This window comes from Leptonychotes weddellii, chromosome 14 (assembly GCF_054177405.1).
Source record: "Leptonychotes weddellii isolate Sample4059 chromosome 14, ASM5417740v2, whole genome shotgun sequence".
Taxonomy (NCBI): domain Eukaryota; kingdom Metazoa; phylum Chordata; class Mammalia; order Carnivora; family Phocidae; genus Leptonychotes; species Leptonychotes weddellii.
In genome coordinates, this window is record NC_138382.1 from 35,983,506 (window position 1) to 35,999,914 (window position 16,409).

The 16,409-nt window shown below is 38.1% G+C and overlaps 1 protein-coding gene across 1 annotated transcript in view; it reads left to right on the forward strand.

Moving 5' to 3' along the window:
• ADAMTSL1 (ADAMTS like 1) overlaps positions 1 to 16,409 on the forward strand; it is a 659,580-nt gene that overhangs the window by 435,828 nt on the left and 207,343 nt on the right. Inside the window, exon 3 of the mRNA XM_081804071.1 lies at positions 8,522 to 8,649. Coding sequence (XP_081660197.1) covers positions 8,522 to 8,649 — 128 coding nt within the window. The remainder of the gene's footprint in view (positions 1 to 8,521; positions 8,650 to 16,409) is intronic.

The window sequence follows — 16,409 nt, forward strand, 5'->3', positions numbered from 1 at the left end:
TATTTATTTATTTGAGAGAGAGAGTGGTGGGGGGCGGGGGAGGAGCAGAGGAAAAGGGACAAGCAGGTTCTGCACTGAGCACAGAGCCTGACACGGGTCTAAATCTCACAACACCGAGATCATGACCTGAGCCAAAATCAAGAGTCAGACGCTTAACTGACTGAGCCACCCAGGCGCCGCAGAAATAAATGATTTTTTAAAACTGCAACAGTTTGTACAGGATACAATTCTCCTATTGTCCAATTTTCCTTTGTGAAAGAAATGGAGTTTTTGGTTTCAGCCTTCTGCTCCTAATTGCGCAGACCCCAGGTTCAGGAGCAAACTATTAAATTAAAGCAAATTATTATAGTGGAAAAAGAAAACTAGACTGACAGGGTCTTTCTAGTAGAAAATCTCTTTATACACATGTTTGGTCTGGAAGATTATAGTCTAGAAGACATATATATGAATATACATAACACGTGTATGTACATATACAGTATACATACCTGTTTGTGTATACACTACATATACATATACAAGGTTTTCAGCCAAACTTAGAGTTTGCGGTCTTCATCAGAAAGAATGCATAGTAATATTTATATTAATCTTCTATCAGTATTAAAATAGAGTATTTCTATTTGCTAAGTTTATGCGTTTAAAATAATAGAAACTGACAGTGATAGAATATTTTACTATGCTTTTCCTCGAGATAAGCTGACTCAAAATACTTAACAACCAGTTCCAAATTTCCTGAGCACTGATCTTTGCTCACATCAGCAATTATTGATTTTAATTCAGCTGGCTGTGAAATTGTGTTCTGGTGGAGCTCTCCAAAATGCCCAGAGGTTTCTCAGCAGTTTTTTAGATGAGCTGTAATCCAGCTTTGTCCTTGGAAAGAATACAAAAAAAAATCAAGTTACCATAGCACTGAAATGAAAATCTTACTGAAGCATTTGACATCGAGCAGAGTCAGGTTTTTGTTTCCTAAAAAGTAATGAAGCTGTCTTAATTCCATCTCCAAGTTGTTATTCCCAGTTTGAGAAAGAATCCTGAGTACAAAATAATTTTTTAAAAGATTTATTTATTTATTTGAGAGATAGAGAGTGGGGGAGGGAGCAAAAGAGATAGGGAGAGAGTCTTTTTTTTTTTTTTAAGATTATTTATTTATTTATTGGAGAGAGAGAAACAGAGAGCATAAGCAGGGGGAGGAGCAGAAGGAGAAGCAGACTCCCTGCTGAGCAGGGAGCCTGATTCAGGGCTCAATCCCAGGATCCTGAGATCGTGACCTGAGCCGAAGGCAGACGCTTAACCGACGGAGCCACCCAGGAGCCCCAGAGAGAGTCTTAAGCAGATTCTGTGCTGATCTCAGAGCCCAATGTGGGGCTCCAACCCATGACCCAGAGATCACAATCTAAGCTGAAACCTAGAGTCGGTTGCTTAACCGGCTGCGCCACCCCGGTGCCCCCAAAATAATTTTTTTTAAAGAAAAGCAGCATTAGTTCTTGTCGTTCTATAAATAAATATATATACTGATAAATGCTGTTTAAAATGGAAAGGAAGGTCAAAATTTGAAGCTAGGCAGAACAAAAGTTTGTCAGAGAACAGGTATAAAACCTGGCTCAACCAGGTACTAACCGTGTGACTTGTCCAGGGAGGGATGTGTATATTCGTGGCAGAGATGAAATAATTCACTAACATGCCAGAAAGGACATCCAGTACTTTACGTATGTTCTCATGGTTAACCTTCACCCTAGTAAGGCAAGTATCAATGTTCTCCTTTTACAGATGAAGAAACTCGGCTCAAAGAGACGTGATAACATGCCGAAGGCAAGTTGACTAGTACATGACTGGTAAAGTCAGTCTGAGACCCACAGCCGAGCTCTTTCTCCTACACGATGATGTAGGTTGTTCAGCCTCTCTGAGCCTCAATGTTCTTGTTAGTAAAATAAGGGGGGAAAAATCCAACCTGACGTGGCTCATTGTGAGGGTTAAATACGATAATCCTGGCGTACTTCCTGGCCCATGGGTACTTAGGAAACCCCAGCATTTTTACCTTACCAGCAACCCTCCAGGCTTAGGTGTCCTTAGGCACCCTGATGGGAATGGGACAGGTGTATGCTAGGCTGCGTGCATGAACAGGTACAGCAGAAGAGAAAGGAAGACAGGTACCCAAAAGTCTTTCTGAGGCCTGCATAGCTTTGACACCGGGTTACCGAACTGACTTTTCTCCTCGGTAGCAAGGGACAGGCTTCATGCAGTGGCCTCTGAAAGACCATGCACTGTGTCTCTGGCAGTTCATCATCTCCCCCAGCAGCGCAGCTGTGATAAGAACCAGATGACCTGAATTTCCTAAGCAAAGCCAGCAGCAAATATCTGGGAAAGTGCCATGCCTCGGTATCCACATGCTCTGCTCTTTACAAAAGGACATCAAAAAGCTAATGGACTTTTACAAGAGCCCAGTTACAGCTTAAGGTCTGTAAGCTCTCAGATCAGGGAATCTCAGCCCCTCCCACATGACGTTGGTGGCAGAACCAGGATTCCAAATTGTTAACGAAGCCAAAGATTAGATAAGGTTTATAGAGACCTGAGAGGTGTAGGAGAGTCACAAATGGAACCTGCGGATTCATTTTCAAAGCTTGGTACAGGGACAGGCGGTGTGTGTGGGTGGATTTCTCTGCTCGGCATGGGCTCGCCACAGAAAAATGGTCCTCTCATCACCGGGGGGTTGGCTGTCTTTCTAATTTAGAGGGACGTTGACGTCGTCCATGCATGGCTCCAGATGGCCTAAGTGAAATGTTGTCTTGGAGGAGAGGAAAACCAGAGACTCAGGTGCGTGTTTGCTGATCTCGAAATAGTAAGAATGGCTCTCTGCCTCCTCCCGTTACATTTGAAGATCTGTTGGTGTTTGAAAAACAGTTTGCTCAGAACGTAACTTCATCGGTTCTGTGACTTCCATTTTACAAAAGCCTATCGCCCATTCCCTCAGCACCTTCTTCCATTTATATTGAGTTCCATACAGCTTGACCTCTTGTTCCAACGTTTGGAAAAAATCCAAGGCCTCTGTATCCATAGTGAATAGAGCTCCAGAGTCTTTGTATTGCTCATTTGTGCTTCACCCTACAAAGTTTTTCATAAGTCCGGCATAACCTGTCCCAAGAAAGAGGCTTCTGGATAAAGTGGTCCATAGGAGGTGATGCTAAGATTCAGTGTCTATTGGGCAGTGGGGTGCAGGGAACTCTTGCTTCACATGATTACTCCAAGTGTTTAACTGCTTGTAGCTGTCAGGCTTAAAGCTGCTCCCCTGAGACTTGGTTATTGATTTTAGAGCAATTGGCTCTGAGACCCACTGTAAAACTATCAGGTGAAATCCCCGTTTAGGTAAACCAGCAATGGTGAGGAAATGACACCATCCTGAGGTTGAGGGATTTAGGGAGGCTATTCCGATCGATCTTCTTCTAATATTCCTAGGACGTACATGACGATCTGTGGCCACAGCCTACGTTCCACGCAGCCGTCATTGACTGAGACTTAGCACTCTTAACTGGCCAGAGCAATGGATGGATGGACCCGGGGAGTCCATTGCTGAGTTTTTGTACAAGAAAGGAGTTGATTTAGTAGTCATCATCAGTGCTACCTTCAAAGGCCATCATGCGGCAACACAGATCTAAAAATAGCTAGACTTTTTCTAAATTGAATAACTCAAGACAAATACTCAATTTTCGAATATTTTAGAACCAAGATTCAGGCCTTTCTTCTCTCAACGTTTACTGGATTTCTGAAATGTTGGCTCAAAAAAGGTGCCCATTGTCTATTTTAACCCATCCAACGACTACAAAGTAAAATAAGTGCTGTAATAAGGCTAGTATTTGTAATGGACTTGTCCCTCAAGTTTAATATCAGATGCAGTTTTGACATTTTTGGATAAATCAACTGGTGAAACATTGGTCTTATGTACAGAAATTAGTGGTTGCCATTTAGTTCTTGGTTATTTCGTAGTAAACGCTCACCAACTCACCTGACACTGTTGCTGAAATGCCCTGCAGTGGGGTGAGGGGTGATCTCTTGGTGACTGTGCTTTACAGCATCCATGACCTTGTTTCTGAGATACTGAGATTACAATATTGCACTTATATGACAGAAATCAAATTGGAAAGCATTGGCTGGGGTCTATTTTAAAAGCTTAGACTTTTGGTTTCAGAGGCAATCATCATTGCTTTTAGGCAACTCATCATCTAGTCCTTATATTTTTCTGCCTCAGTTTCTCTTGCTAGATGCAATTCAACATTAACACTTAAAAAAATAATGCTACTGTGGTGAAGATCAATGCACATCCCAAACAGACAAGACAGAGACAGAGAAAGGTCCCAAGAAAGAGAAAGCTCCAGTCCCATCTGGACCAGGCACAAAAGTTGTCTATACTGAAGGCCCTCTTAAAAACTGTAATAAGCAAATGCTGGTGGGTCTTAAATGACCTGCAAGGCATTGCTGCATTGGCGTTTCCGGTTGTAGATGTAAAAATCTGGCAGGTAAGGAGCAGGAAAATCACTTTACCTTCTCTAACATTAAACACGGATTCAGTTGACATGTATTATGTTTATTCCACTTGCTAAAAGACAACTTGGAGATTGTTCCAGTTTGAGAAACAGGCCCACGACTTACTTCTGGGTTCCCGTGTGATCTCTTTCGGGGCAACGTGGGCACTTCACGTGTCTAGTTGTGCCAAAACTTGTAACCTGTAATGAGGTAAGAGATTTAGTCAGTACAGCGTCACCTGAGAGCCCTTTGGGGGCTGCTTTAGACAAGGTACATGAAAAAAAAACAACAAAAAAAACAAGCAACTTCAGCACAGAGTTTGAAACAATTTGTTTCTCTAGAAAAACAAAATCTCAACTATACATTATTTCCAAAATATCTTACCCAGAGAGCAGCCAGAGGGAAACCTCCCAAAGATTTGGCATTCTGGTGTTCTTATCTCACATGGAAATGGGATTCACATGTGAATGTTGCGTGTGAATATTTATTTTTTTGCAGTTGTAATAATTGGAGAGTATCGCAATTTGTAATCACTCATCTTACTCATTTTAATGATTTCATGAATCCTAGCATTTGTGGTGTTGGTTTTCATCTCAGACTTGTTTAATTTGAATAAAATGAGGGACATCGCATTGTACAAATGTATGTTTGTCACACAAATAGTTACTGCATCCAGCAAATACCACAACTCTCGACAGAACTTCTTCCAGTCCCACAGAGCAAACTAAAAGGGGGCCATAAGATGCACAATAAACTCGTTAAAAATCTGTGGAATGAATTTATTGAGTATATGGACAATGTATAGGTCGTTGCCAAAGAGTCTTTTCTCCCTCGGTATATAATTAAGCTCTGGAAACAGAGAGTCCCATATTGCCTTGATTAGAAATTGATTTTATTAATCCTAAAAACCAGGCTTTGGAGCTCAGTTAAATACTTCCTTTAGAAAGAACAGACTTTGGGGTAACCAGTGTGTTTCTGTTACCCATTCTATCCCACATTTTATAGGGTCCTCAAACTACTGACAGATCATGTCACCAGGCAAATGCAATGTGGCAGGTGGCTGGGAGGTTCTGCTGTGGGAACATCAGGGTTTTCAGAGAGTTGATGCCTTAGGAGTAGAATGTCTCAGCTAAACCCAGCAGGAAAAAACACTAGTACCTTCCCAGAGCACCTCCTCCAATCTTTCAGAGTACATATGTGTTTATAAATGATGGTAGCAATAAATAATGTTAATAAAAGTGGCAAATACTTTTATCATGTTAATTTAAGCCCTATTAACTTCTAAAAAATGTATGTATGTATATATATTTTATTGTGATAAAATGTATAAAATTTACCATTTTAATCATGTTTAGGTATACTATTCAGTGATTAAGTACGTTCACTTTGCTGTATGACCATCAGCACCATCCATCTCCAGAATTCTCTTCATTTTCCCAAACTGGAACTGTGGACTCATTAAAAGATAGTTGCCCATTCCTCCCATGCCCTGCTCCTGGCGACCACCATTCTTTCTGTCTCTATGGATCTGACTCCTCGGGGAGCCTCATACAATTTTTATCTTTTTGTCTTTTCATGTCTGGCTTATTTCTTTTAGCATAATGTCTTTGGGGTTCATCCATGTTGGAGCATGTGTCAGAATGTCCTCCCTTTTATGGCAGAATAATATTCTGTTGTGTGTTTATATCACCTCTGAGTTATCCCCTCATCCACTGATGGGCATTCAGGTTGTTTTCAACCTTACGTGATTTTTATATATTAACTGTTTTAATTCTCACAATCCTAGCCTTTATTATCCTTATTTTCTGATCAGAAACTGAAGCATCAAGAGGTCACAGCTAAGCAGCTCTGGAGACAGGATTCTACTCCAGGCTGAGTAGGTCCTTCAGTCCCTGCTCCTAACCAATATGCAATATGCTAGCTTGGGCTAGCCCTTTGCAAATGATTTATGACTCTAAATATAGCTTGCATTAGACAAGCCTTGATACAACACTCTGAGGTGAGGTTTCTGACATCACTCATCCAGGTTTTAAAAGGTCCAAGGAGTGGTCAGTTTGACAACAGAGCCCCATAGCAACTGATCTGTAAAAGAAGCCCATTACTGCAAAATAGACAGTTTTCTGAGGGGCTAGAGGATGTTCTTTTCTTTTTCAGGACCCCCTCCTGTGTGGATGATAACACCTTGAATAGAACTAGGTAGGCCATGAGAAAGGGATTAAAAATAAAAATAACAACAACATCAATAACAATACAAGTTACCACTTGTAGACCTACTATGCACAGGTCATTCTACTTACATTACCTCAGGTTCCCGCAATGCTTCGTAAGAGGTAACCCTCCTGTCGCCTCCATGTCCCATCCTTTAACAGTATTGCACACCGCCTGTGCTCTCTCCTCAGAGGGAAAACCGCAGATGAAATCGTCATTTTTGTCTAACATGTATATTTTCCTTAGGGTTTGCTTTTTCCCAAATTTAAATAGTTTTGAAATTGTTATGTTTTTCATAAGTATGTTCTTGATTGAGATGAGAAGATACCTTAATGTTAGGATATCGTCTTTAATTTACTCAAAATAATTTGGCCTCAGTTTACATTAGCTATCTGTAGAACCGTTGCTACGGACTGAATCGTGCCCCCCCTGCCCCCGCCCTCCAAGTCATATGTTGAAGTCCTAACCTCCCATGTGATGGTATATGGAGACACGGCCTTCGGAAGATGACTAGTTTGGATAAGTTCATGAAAGTGGGGCCCTCATAATGGGATTAGTGTCCTTGGAAGAAAAGACACCAGAGAACTTGCTCTGTCTTCTCTCTCTCTCTCTCTCGCCATGCTCATACAAAGCAGAGGCCATGAGAGCACACAGTGAGAAGGTTGCCTTCTGCAACCCAGGGGGAAAGCCCTCACCGGGAGGCACCCATACTGGCACCCTGTTCTCTGACTTTCAGCTTCCAGAACTATGCGAAAATACGTTTTTATTGTTTAAGCCACCCAGTCTGGTATTTTGCGATGACAGCTTGAGCTGACTAATACAACTGCGTGGCACGTATATGACATTCTCGATTTATAATAACATAATTGTGGGCAATGTTTTTTAGTGCTTTACTCTGAAGCTAGTCCTAGGCTAAGTTCATTTAGCTAATCTTCTTATATAGTGCGTCTGTGCATGTGTGTGCACGTAGTTGTATGGTTATAATATTATCCCCATTTTATAGAAAGGGAAATTGTAGCGTAGGCAGATGGCAATTTAATTGTTCAAGGACACTTAGTAAAAACAGAATCCATATCCAACCCAGGCAGTTTCTAACTCCAGAGCCTATTCTATTAACTATGGCACAAATTTTATCTTTGACTCTTAGGAGAAAAGTAAGTCTCAACATGGAGACCAGCACATAACAATTTTCTATATAGTAGGTGCATATTTCACTAGAAGCCTGTCAATGACAAGCAAATCTGTCTGTCAAGAGGCCATCCTGAATTACCGAGGTTACTTCACGCAGTTATTCTAATTAACAAGTCTGAAATCTGGAAATGATGTTCCTCCATTTAAAAAAAAAAAAAGTCAATTGTATGAAATGTTGAATTCTGGAAGGTCGTGCTGATAAGCACATTTGAAGCTTCTCAGAGCAGAAACATCTCTGAGAGCAGTTTCTCTGTTTTCACAGAGAGGTAGTAGACGAGAAGACTTATGAGCCCAGGGCAAAATCGTGCCTTCAATGCAAAATGTAACTTCGATTTATCTTCCCCTCCTCCAGATTCCTATTTCTTGCCCCTTTTTCTAGTTGCTCCATTGCACAGTCTCTTGTCGCTTTCAGTCATGGCCCAGATCCCTAAACTCAAATACCCCTCTCCCCAAACATATACACATTTTTAAATTGGAAAGAATCTGATTCATGTTTTCATCTCCAGCAAGGCTACCATAGATAGACATACGGAACACCCACACTTCAGGACACATGTTTTAGGGTTCAGTGGGGACATGATACTGACCATCCTTTTTTTTCTCACAGAGCTCCAGAACAGCACGCTCTGAGGAGGACCGGGATGGCCTGTGGGATGCTTGGGGCCCATGGAGCGAGTGCTCACGCACCTGCGGTGGAGGGGCCTCCTACTCGCTGAGACGCTGCCTCAGCAGCAAGTAAGTCCTGCACCCCAGAGGGGTGGGAGTTTGTAAGGCCCAGCGGTAGCAGGTTCAATGCATACTTCTGTGGCTGGGGGTATGCAGAGCATTTGGTTGCACACAAATCCAGATGGAAGGAAGGTGCCAAGAATTAAATCTGTGCATCTACAGCTAGGTTATTTATATACTTTTATATGATAAGCAATATTATCTCATTTACCAAGCAAATTTTGTCTGTTCTCCTGTTAGAACTGGAAGAACAATTTATGATTAGAAATGGACATAGTATATTAAGCTCCATAATATCCTTTTTTAATCAGCTTAATTATAGTGGCAAGACTAGCAACAATATTAACATTAACAGCATGTTCAGTTTATGTTAGATTCCAGTGCCATCAAGCACTTTGCAAATGAGTGATGTGTTGGTTTGGTGTTTTAGATGTCATAATGGCTGGAAGTTCCCTAAGGTTATTCAGTTCAATGAATGATGAAGTTTGCATATAAGGAGATTTGGGAGAACAGAAACTGCTGTGGGAATTGGGCATGGGAGTGAGAGCAGTGGGGAAGGTGGAAAGTGGCTAATGGGTTCTAAGCTGTAAGTAAAGGCCTGAGGCATTAGAATGAAAGTCTACTTGGAATAATAATAATTCTGAACTGTATCTTGAGCTGTGTGGTCTATGATAGATTTTTCTCCAAAAAATAAAATCTAAAGTACAATAGTAATATTTTTTAATGAAAGATTTTTATTTGACAGTGAAAAGTGTTACATGTGACAAGTAAGAGGTTTGATTGAAATTACTATATATTATAAAACATGAAACAGAAGAATGAAAAAAATATATATCTGCTGATTCTTGTAGACTTCTCGTCAACAGCAGAAAGTAGTAAGATGTAGGTTCAGAAAAATGTCAACTTACTCTAATGAGTAAGACTTTCTTGAAATCAAAATCCAAGTCTTACTCCTTTCTCTGTCCCCCAGGCTTGCACATGGTCTGATAGATAGGTGTTCCTTCACTGAATCCACTGAAAACTGGAGGCCATTTTGGTTCTAGGCAGATCCCAGTAGAAATGATGTACCCTGGGGAACCTGGCCAAAGGGCATATCCTGCAAGAAACTAGATCAATTCTGGTATTTAGCCACACTGGTGTTTGGGTCTACTCTGAAGATGGAGCTATTGGATTGCATCCACTAGCATGTTTGTTTGTCATCTTTGGAGGCCGGCTTCATATCAAAACAGATCCCTGAACTGATTAGGAAAAACAGACCTTTCATTTTTATGATTCATCTCTTCTCTTCGTCTTAAAAATCAAAAACTTCCTACATCTGCACTGCATGATGCTGCATGGTGATAGCACCATGAGATATAACTGATAACAAACATACATCAGTAAAGCCAAAATGTGCAAATTTTAAATGTTCCTATTATGCAGTTTTCTTAGATTACTGTGCCTGAATATTCTATAGGGGTGAGCCAAAACATGTGTCTCCAAGGCTGGTAAGGAGTGTGTGGGAACTTTCACACTGGCTCACTGATATGAATGCTACAGTGTGAGAATCTTGTACTTGTCTTGAGTAAGAGACTGATGAACAACTTAAGGGATAAATTACAACCACAGGTAGAACTCTATCATTTGGCAAAGCATCAAATATTGGTATTATGTGAAATTCACAATTACCACTTTTGTCACCTAGTAAATTAAGACTCCAATTGTTAGCATTTTATTAAGATACTAAAGAGGATATCAGTTGTCATCTACTCACAATGAATTGGAAAAGTAAAATGTAAATTCTAAAAATATAAACACATAGGCTGTATGTCCCTCTTTGACTTCCAAATACTGAAAAAAAATACATTAAGTAAACTCATACTGGGCTGGATAGGAAGCTGAAACAATGGGGGGGAGGGGCAGACCACCAACCTACCATGGATGGTCATCTGTGGTCTTTTTATTCATTTTGAATAGCTAATCAACTTAATGGATTTTCTCTCATCTCCACTCCACATTTAGACATCCGAATTTAATTTGATCACCTTATACTCTTGAGAAAGATCAGAGGTCATGAATGTATATGTCCTTAGAGGCTCAGTAGAATATGTATTGTAGTCTACTGGTAAGCATACAAATTCAGCCCAAATAAATCCTATCCACCTGTTGAATTAATTTGTCTGACCGATTTTCCAGGCCTGGTGATATGTTCTCACAGATCACTTTTAGCTCTGATATTTTTAAGTCTATCAGCTAATAATTATTCTATTCCAAATACGAGAGAACTGTAAAAGCAGTTAAAATACTCAGCTTTTATGGAATAAAGAAAGGACAACTACTCAACTTCTAGAGTTAATTATGCTCTGTGATGGATGGGGAGCTTGTGAAGAGGCTTGGTTAACTTTCTGAGTTTGAGAACATCTTTCTCTGAGTGATCTTTTGAAGAGTCCAGGAAAATAAAAATCAGTGGAGGGGAAGCAGAGGGACAATATGGACAAGTATTAAATATAAAATCCTTCATTCTCACCACCAGTGCTTGACCCTGGAGAAAAAGCCTGGACCCAGGGCGATACTGAGCAGAATCTTTGCTTTGGTTTCTCCCCCATCCTTTTTTTCTAGGCTCACAGAAAGTAAGCCATGCTTAATTTTCCCAATTTCTGATATTGGAGTATTGATAATTGCCTTTACTTGCAACCCTGGTTTGAGCAATAAGGGAAGGTACCATATAAACTTTTTTCTACAACCTTTACTAATTTCTATATGATTATGTTAAATTTCATTGAGTAACTCTGATAATGCAGCTACTTTTTTCTCTCCAAATTTTTATTTAAATTCTAGTTAGTTAACATGTAGTGTAATATTGGTTTCAGGAGTAGAATTTCGTGATTCATCACTCACATACAACACCCAGTTGATAACACGACTATTGCTAATTTTGCCTCACTAAGTCGGCTTTCATTTTTGCATCATGATGTCTGCTTTTGTTTTTGTTTTTTCTAATTAGAAAACAAGATATACCTACTTGTACTTTATGATGATTCTTTATTTTAAGAATACTACCTTGAGAAGCTGCTGCTTCTCTCAGATTCTTCACTTTCCCCCACCAAATACTCCGAAATAATATTTTTAACAAATGCATTTTTCTGACTGATCTAGTAGTGTGTCTTGTTTAGTGGAAACTATCTTTCTTCAACCTAAATTACTTAAGCATATAGTTTTAAATTTGATACTAAGGATCTGTCTCTGAGAGCTCTAGCTTTGTCTTCAGCCAGTTAATTTAAGTTTTCCCATAAGGAGTTCCAGATGCATAAGGCACTTAAGAATACTGTGCGTAATGTCATATGTACCACTGTATTAGGTCTCTGCCAAGACCAAGGTCAAAGGGGTAAATGGCAGTTCATTTGAAATGGCAATGAGTCAGATAGCTGGATGCTTTTAAGTGTGGTGTCAACCTTTATATTGGTGCCTGAAGAAGACTTAAAGATCTTTTAAGACATTTTTTACTTTCTGAAATGCCAAATTAATCTCCAGACTAATAAATAGTATGGAATAATAGATTAATACATTAAGAGTAAGAATATTTTGTTAAATCCCAACTAATTAAATGAAGGGCTTGTCAAATGTATATATTCCCAAATAGCAAAAAAATGGCTTGCTTATAAAGGATGAAAGCATTTTTTTAAAGTTAATAAATTTTGTATTGAATTTTTGGGTTGAATAGAATTTTTTGGAGCTGAATAAAATTATTAGATGAACAAGAAATAAAATCATCACACTGTGGAGGTGCCTAAAAGAAGAATATTATATTATTCCAAAGGGATGTGGCTGCCAGAATGTTGTCAATATAAATACAGAAAAATTAAAATAAACATCCTCAACGAGTCTTATCTCACAGTAATGGGGAAGATCATTCAAACTTGTCATTTCATAATAATTGTGCTAAGGGAGAGTAAGCTAACTCCTCTGATTTTTTAATTGCAAACATAATTTTTCTCCCATAAAAATATTGATACTTACAGTAATATAAGCATTAGTTAGCAAGTAATTTCTACACCATGTAATAATAAATACCAAAAGCAAAATTTTAACATTAAGATTTGGGTTCTTAAACAAATATTTTTTTCTTTTAAAGTAATCTCATCTCTATCATAACATCCAATTAAGGGTCACAGGACTTGTTTTAAGAGGTTTTAGAACTTTCAGCTAAAATGAGCCCCAAAGCAAGATTTATCTGTTATTCTTCATCTAGTGTTGTATGTTATCAGCCTTGTTTTCATTGGAAATGCTTGAGTTTTTGTTTAAAAGAAAGATATACAAGTTCAGAATGGGTCTGACTACTCTGTCATTTATATGAGATGGTCTTTTCATTGTGTTAGGGAAGATTTCACATTTTAGGATGTTTAAGAGTTTGTGGTTGCCTTCCTTTTACTTTCTGGGTTAAAGCCTAATCTAAATGTGTTACCAGGACTTCTATTAGTCCTCTAATAGTCCAGATCATATACCTTAGAGGGATGTTTTTTTCCCCCCCTCTAAGATCTGATCTCCTTTCAGAAAGAGAATACTGAATGTTTGGAACCAATTTATGGCCTATTTTATCCCATAAACCTGTTTGTTAGAATAAAAAATGGTTGGAAATGTGTTTGGTGTCCATAACCCCTACTAGCCATATTGGGAATTTGTAACTCTTGGCTGTCTTTTTTCTGTTTATTTAAAAATTCTTTATTTGGTTAGTTCAATAGCCCATGTGAAGTTTTTATTTCTCCTCAATTTTCTTTTTTTTTAAACTACTTTATTGAGATATCTTTGACATATAAAAAGAACATATATTTAAGATGTACAACTTAATGTTTCAGTATATTTATACATTGTGAAAAGATCACTACAATACACTAAATACTTTATCCATCACACCTACATAGTTACTGTATGTGTACGTATATGTTGAGAAGATTTAAGAGGTATCCTCTTTCAACTTTCAAGTATATAATACAGTATTGTTAACTGTTACCACCATGCTATGCATTAAATCTCCCAAACTCATTCATCTTGCATAACAGAAACTTTGTACCCTTTGACCAACATCCCCTCATTTCCCCCTCTCCTCTGCTCCTGGTAAAACTATACTTACTCTCTGCTTTTATGGGTTTCACTATTTTAGATTCCACTTATAAGTGAGATCACGCAGTGTTTCTCTTTCTGTGTCTGGCTTATTTCACTTAGCAGAATATCCCCCAGATTCTTCCATGTTGTTAGAAATGGCAGGACTTCCTTCTTTGTTAAGACTAAATAATATTCCATTGCATGTATATAACATTTTCTTCACCCATTCCTCTGTTAGTGGACATTTAGATTGTTCCGATGTTTTGGCTATTATGAATAATGTTGCCGTGAAAATGGGTGCAGATATCTTTTCAAGATCCAGATGTCATTTCCTTTGGATATATATACTTAGGAGTGCAATTGCTGGACCATATAGTAGTTGTATTTTTAATTTTTTGAGGAACCTCCATACTCTTCCATAGTAGTTTTACCAATTTACCAGTTTGCTTCCTACCCACAGTGTACAAAGGTTCCCTTTTCTTTACATCTCACCAAACTTGTTACTTTTGTCTTTTTGATAATAACCATTCTAACAGGTATGAGATGATGTCTCATTGTGGTTTTGATTTGCATTTCCCAGGTGTTTAGTGATGTTGAGTACCTTTTCATGTGCCTGATGGCCATTTGTATATCTTCTTTTGAGAAATGTCTATTCAGGTTTTTTGCCCATTTTTTAGTTGGATTATGTGGTCTTTTACAATTGATTGTGGGAGTTTCTAATGTATTTTGGATATTAACCCCTTATCAGATATGTGGTTTGCAAATATCTTCTCCTATTATGTAGATTGCCTTTTAACTTTGTTGATTGCTTCCTTTGCTGTTCAGAAGCTTTTTAGTTTCATGTAGTCCCACTTAGCTATTATTGTTTTTGCTGCATGTGGTTTTGGTGTCATGACAAAAATCATTGCTAACACCAATGTTAAGAAGCTTTTTCCCTATTTTCTTCCAGCAATTTTATAGTTTCAGGTCTTACATTTAAGTCTGTCATCTATTTTCAGTTGGTTTTTGTATTCACTGTGAGAATAAGGGTCCAATTTCTATCTTGTGCATGTGGATATCCAGTTTTCCTAACATCATTTAATGAAGAGACTATCTTTTCCCCATTGTGAGTTCTTGGTACCCTTGTCAAAGGTGACCCTATATGTGTGAGCATACTTTGGAGCTCTTTGTTTTGTTCCATTGGTCTAAATGTCTGTTTTCATGCAGTGCCAGACTGCTTTGTTTACTATAACTTTGCAGTATTGTTTGAAATGAGGAAGTATGGTGCCTCTGGCTTTGTTCTTCTTTCTCAGGATTTCTTTGGCTATTTGGGATCTTTTGAAGTTCCACATGAATTATAGGTTTGTTTCTCTATTTCTGTAAAGAATGCCATTGGGATTTTGAGAGGGAGTGCATTGAATATAATTTTTTGGAGCTGAATAAAATTATTAGATGAACAAGAAATAAAATCATCACACTGTGGAGGTGCCTAAAAGAAGAATATTTAGGTACTAAGGACATTTTAACAATATGGATATTCTTCTAATCTGTGAGCATGGGTTATCTTTCCATGTATATATGTCTTTAATTTCTTTCATCGTTGTTTTATAATTTTCAGGGTATAAGTCTTTAACCTAACTGGTTAAGTTTATTCCTAAGCATTTTATTCTTTTTGATGCAGTTGTAAATGGGATTTTCTAAATTTGCTCTTCAGGTAGTTTGTTATTAATGTGTAGAAATGCCATTAATTTTTATGTTGACTTTGTATCCTGAAACTTTATTGAATTTTTTAATTATAATAGTTTTTGTTGTTGAATCTTTAAATTTTTCTACAAATATGATCATGCCATCTGCAAAGATCATTTTGTTTCTTCTTTTCCAATTTGGATGCCTCTTATTTCATGTCCAATTGCTTCAACTAGGACTTTTGGTATTATGTTAAATAGAATGGACATTCTTGCTTATATTGGATCTTAGAGGAAAGGCTTTCAGTTTTTCCCCATTGATTATGTTAGCTGTGGGTTGTTCAAATACAACCTTCATTGTTTTGGGGTAAGTTCCTTTTACACCTATTTTTAAAGGTTTGTTGTTTTTTTTTATCATGAACAGATACTGAATTTTGTCAACTCTTTTTCCTGCATCTGCTGAGATAACCATGTGGTTTCTATCTTTTATTCTGTTAATGTGGTGTATGACTTTGATTGATTCGCATATGTTATACCACCCTTGCATCCCACAGATAAGTCCTGCTTGGTCACGGTGTATAATCCTTGTAATGTGCTGTTGAATTCAGTTGGCTAGAATTGTATTGATGATTTTTGCAACCATGTTCATTAGGGATATTGACCTATAGTTTTCTTTACTTGCAGTGTCTTTGTCGGGCTTTGGTATCAAAGTGATACTAGTCTCATAAGATTAGTTTGAAAGTGTTCCTTCTTCTTCTACTTTTTGGAAGAGCTTAAGAAGAATTGATATTATTATTTTTTAATGTTTAGTAGAATTCATCAGTGAAACCATTAGGTCCTGGCTTTTCTTTGTTGGGAGGTATTTGATTATTGATTCAGTCTTCTTATATTGGTCCGAGCTAGAAAAAGGACAAACTTAAGTCCACAGTTATCAGAAAAGAAGGAAATAATAAATATGAGATCAGAAATGAATCAAATAGAGCTGAGAAAAACCATAGAAAAAATTCAACTAAACTAAGAGTTGGG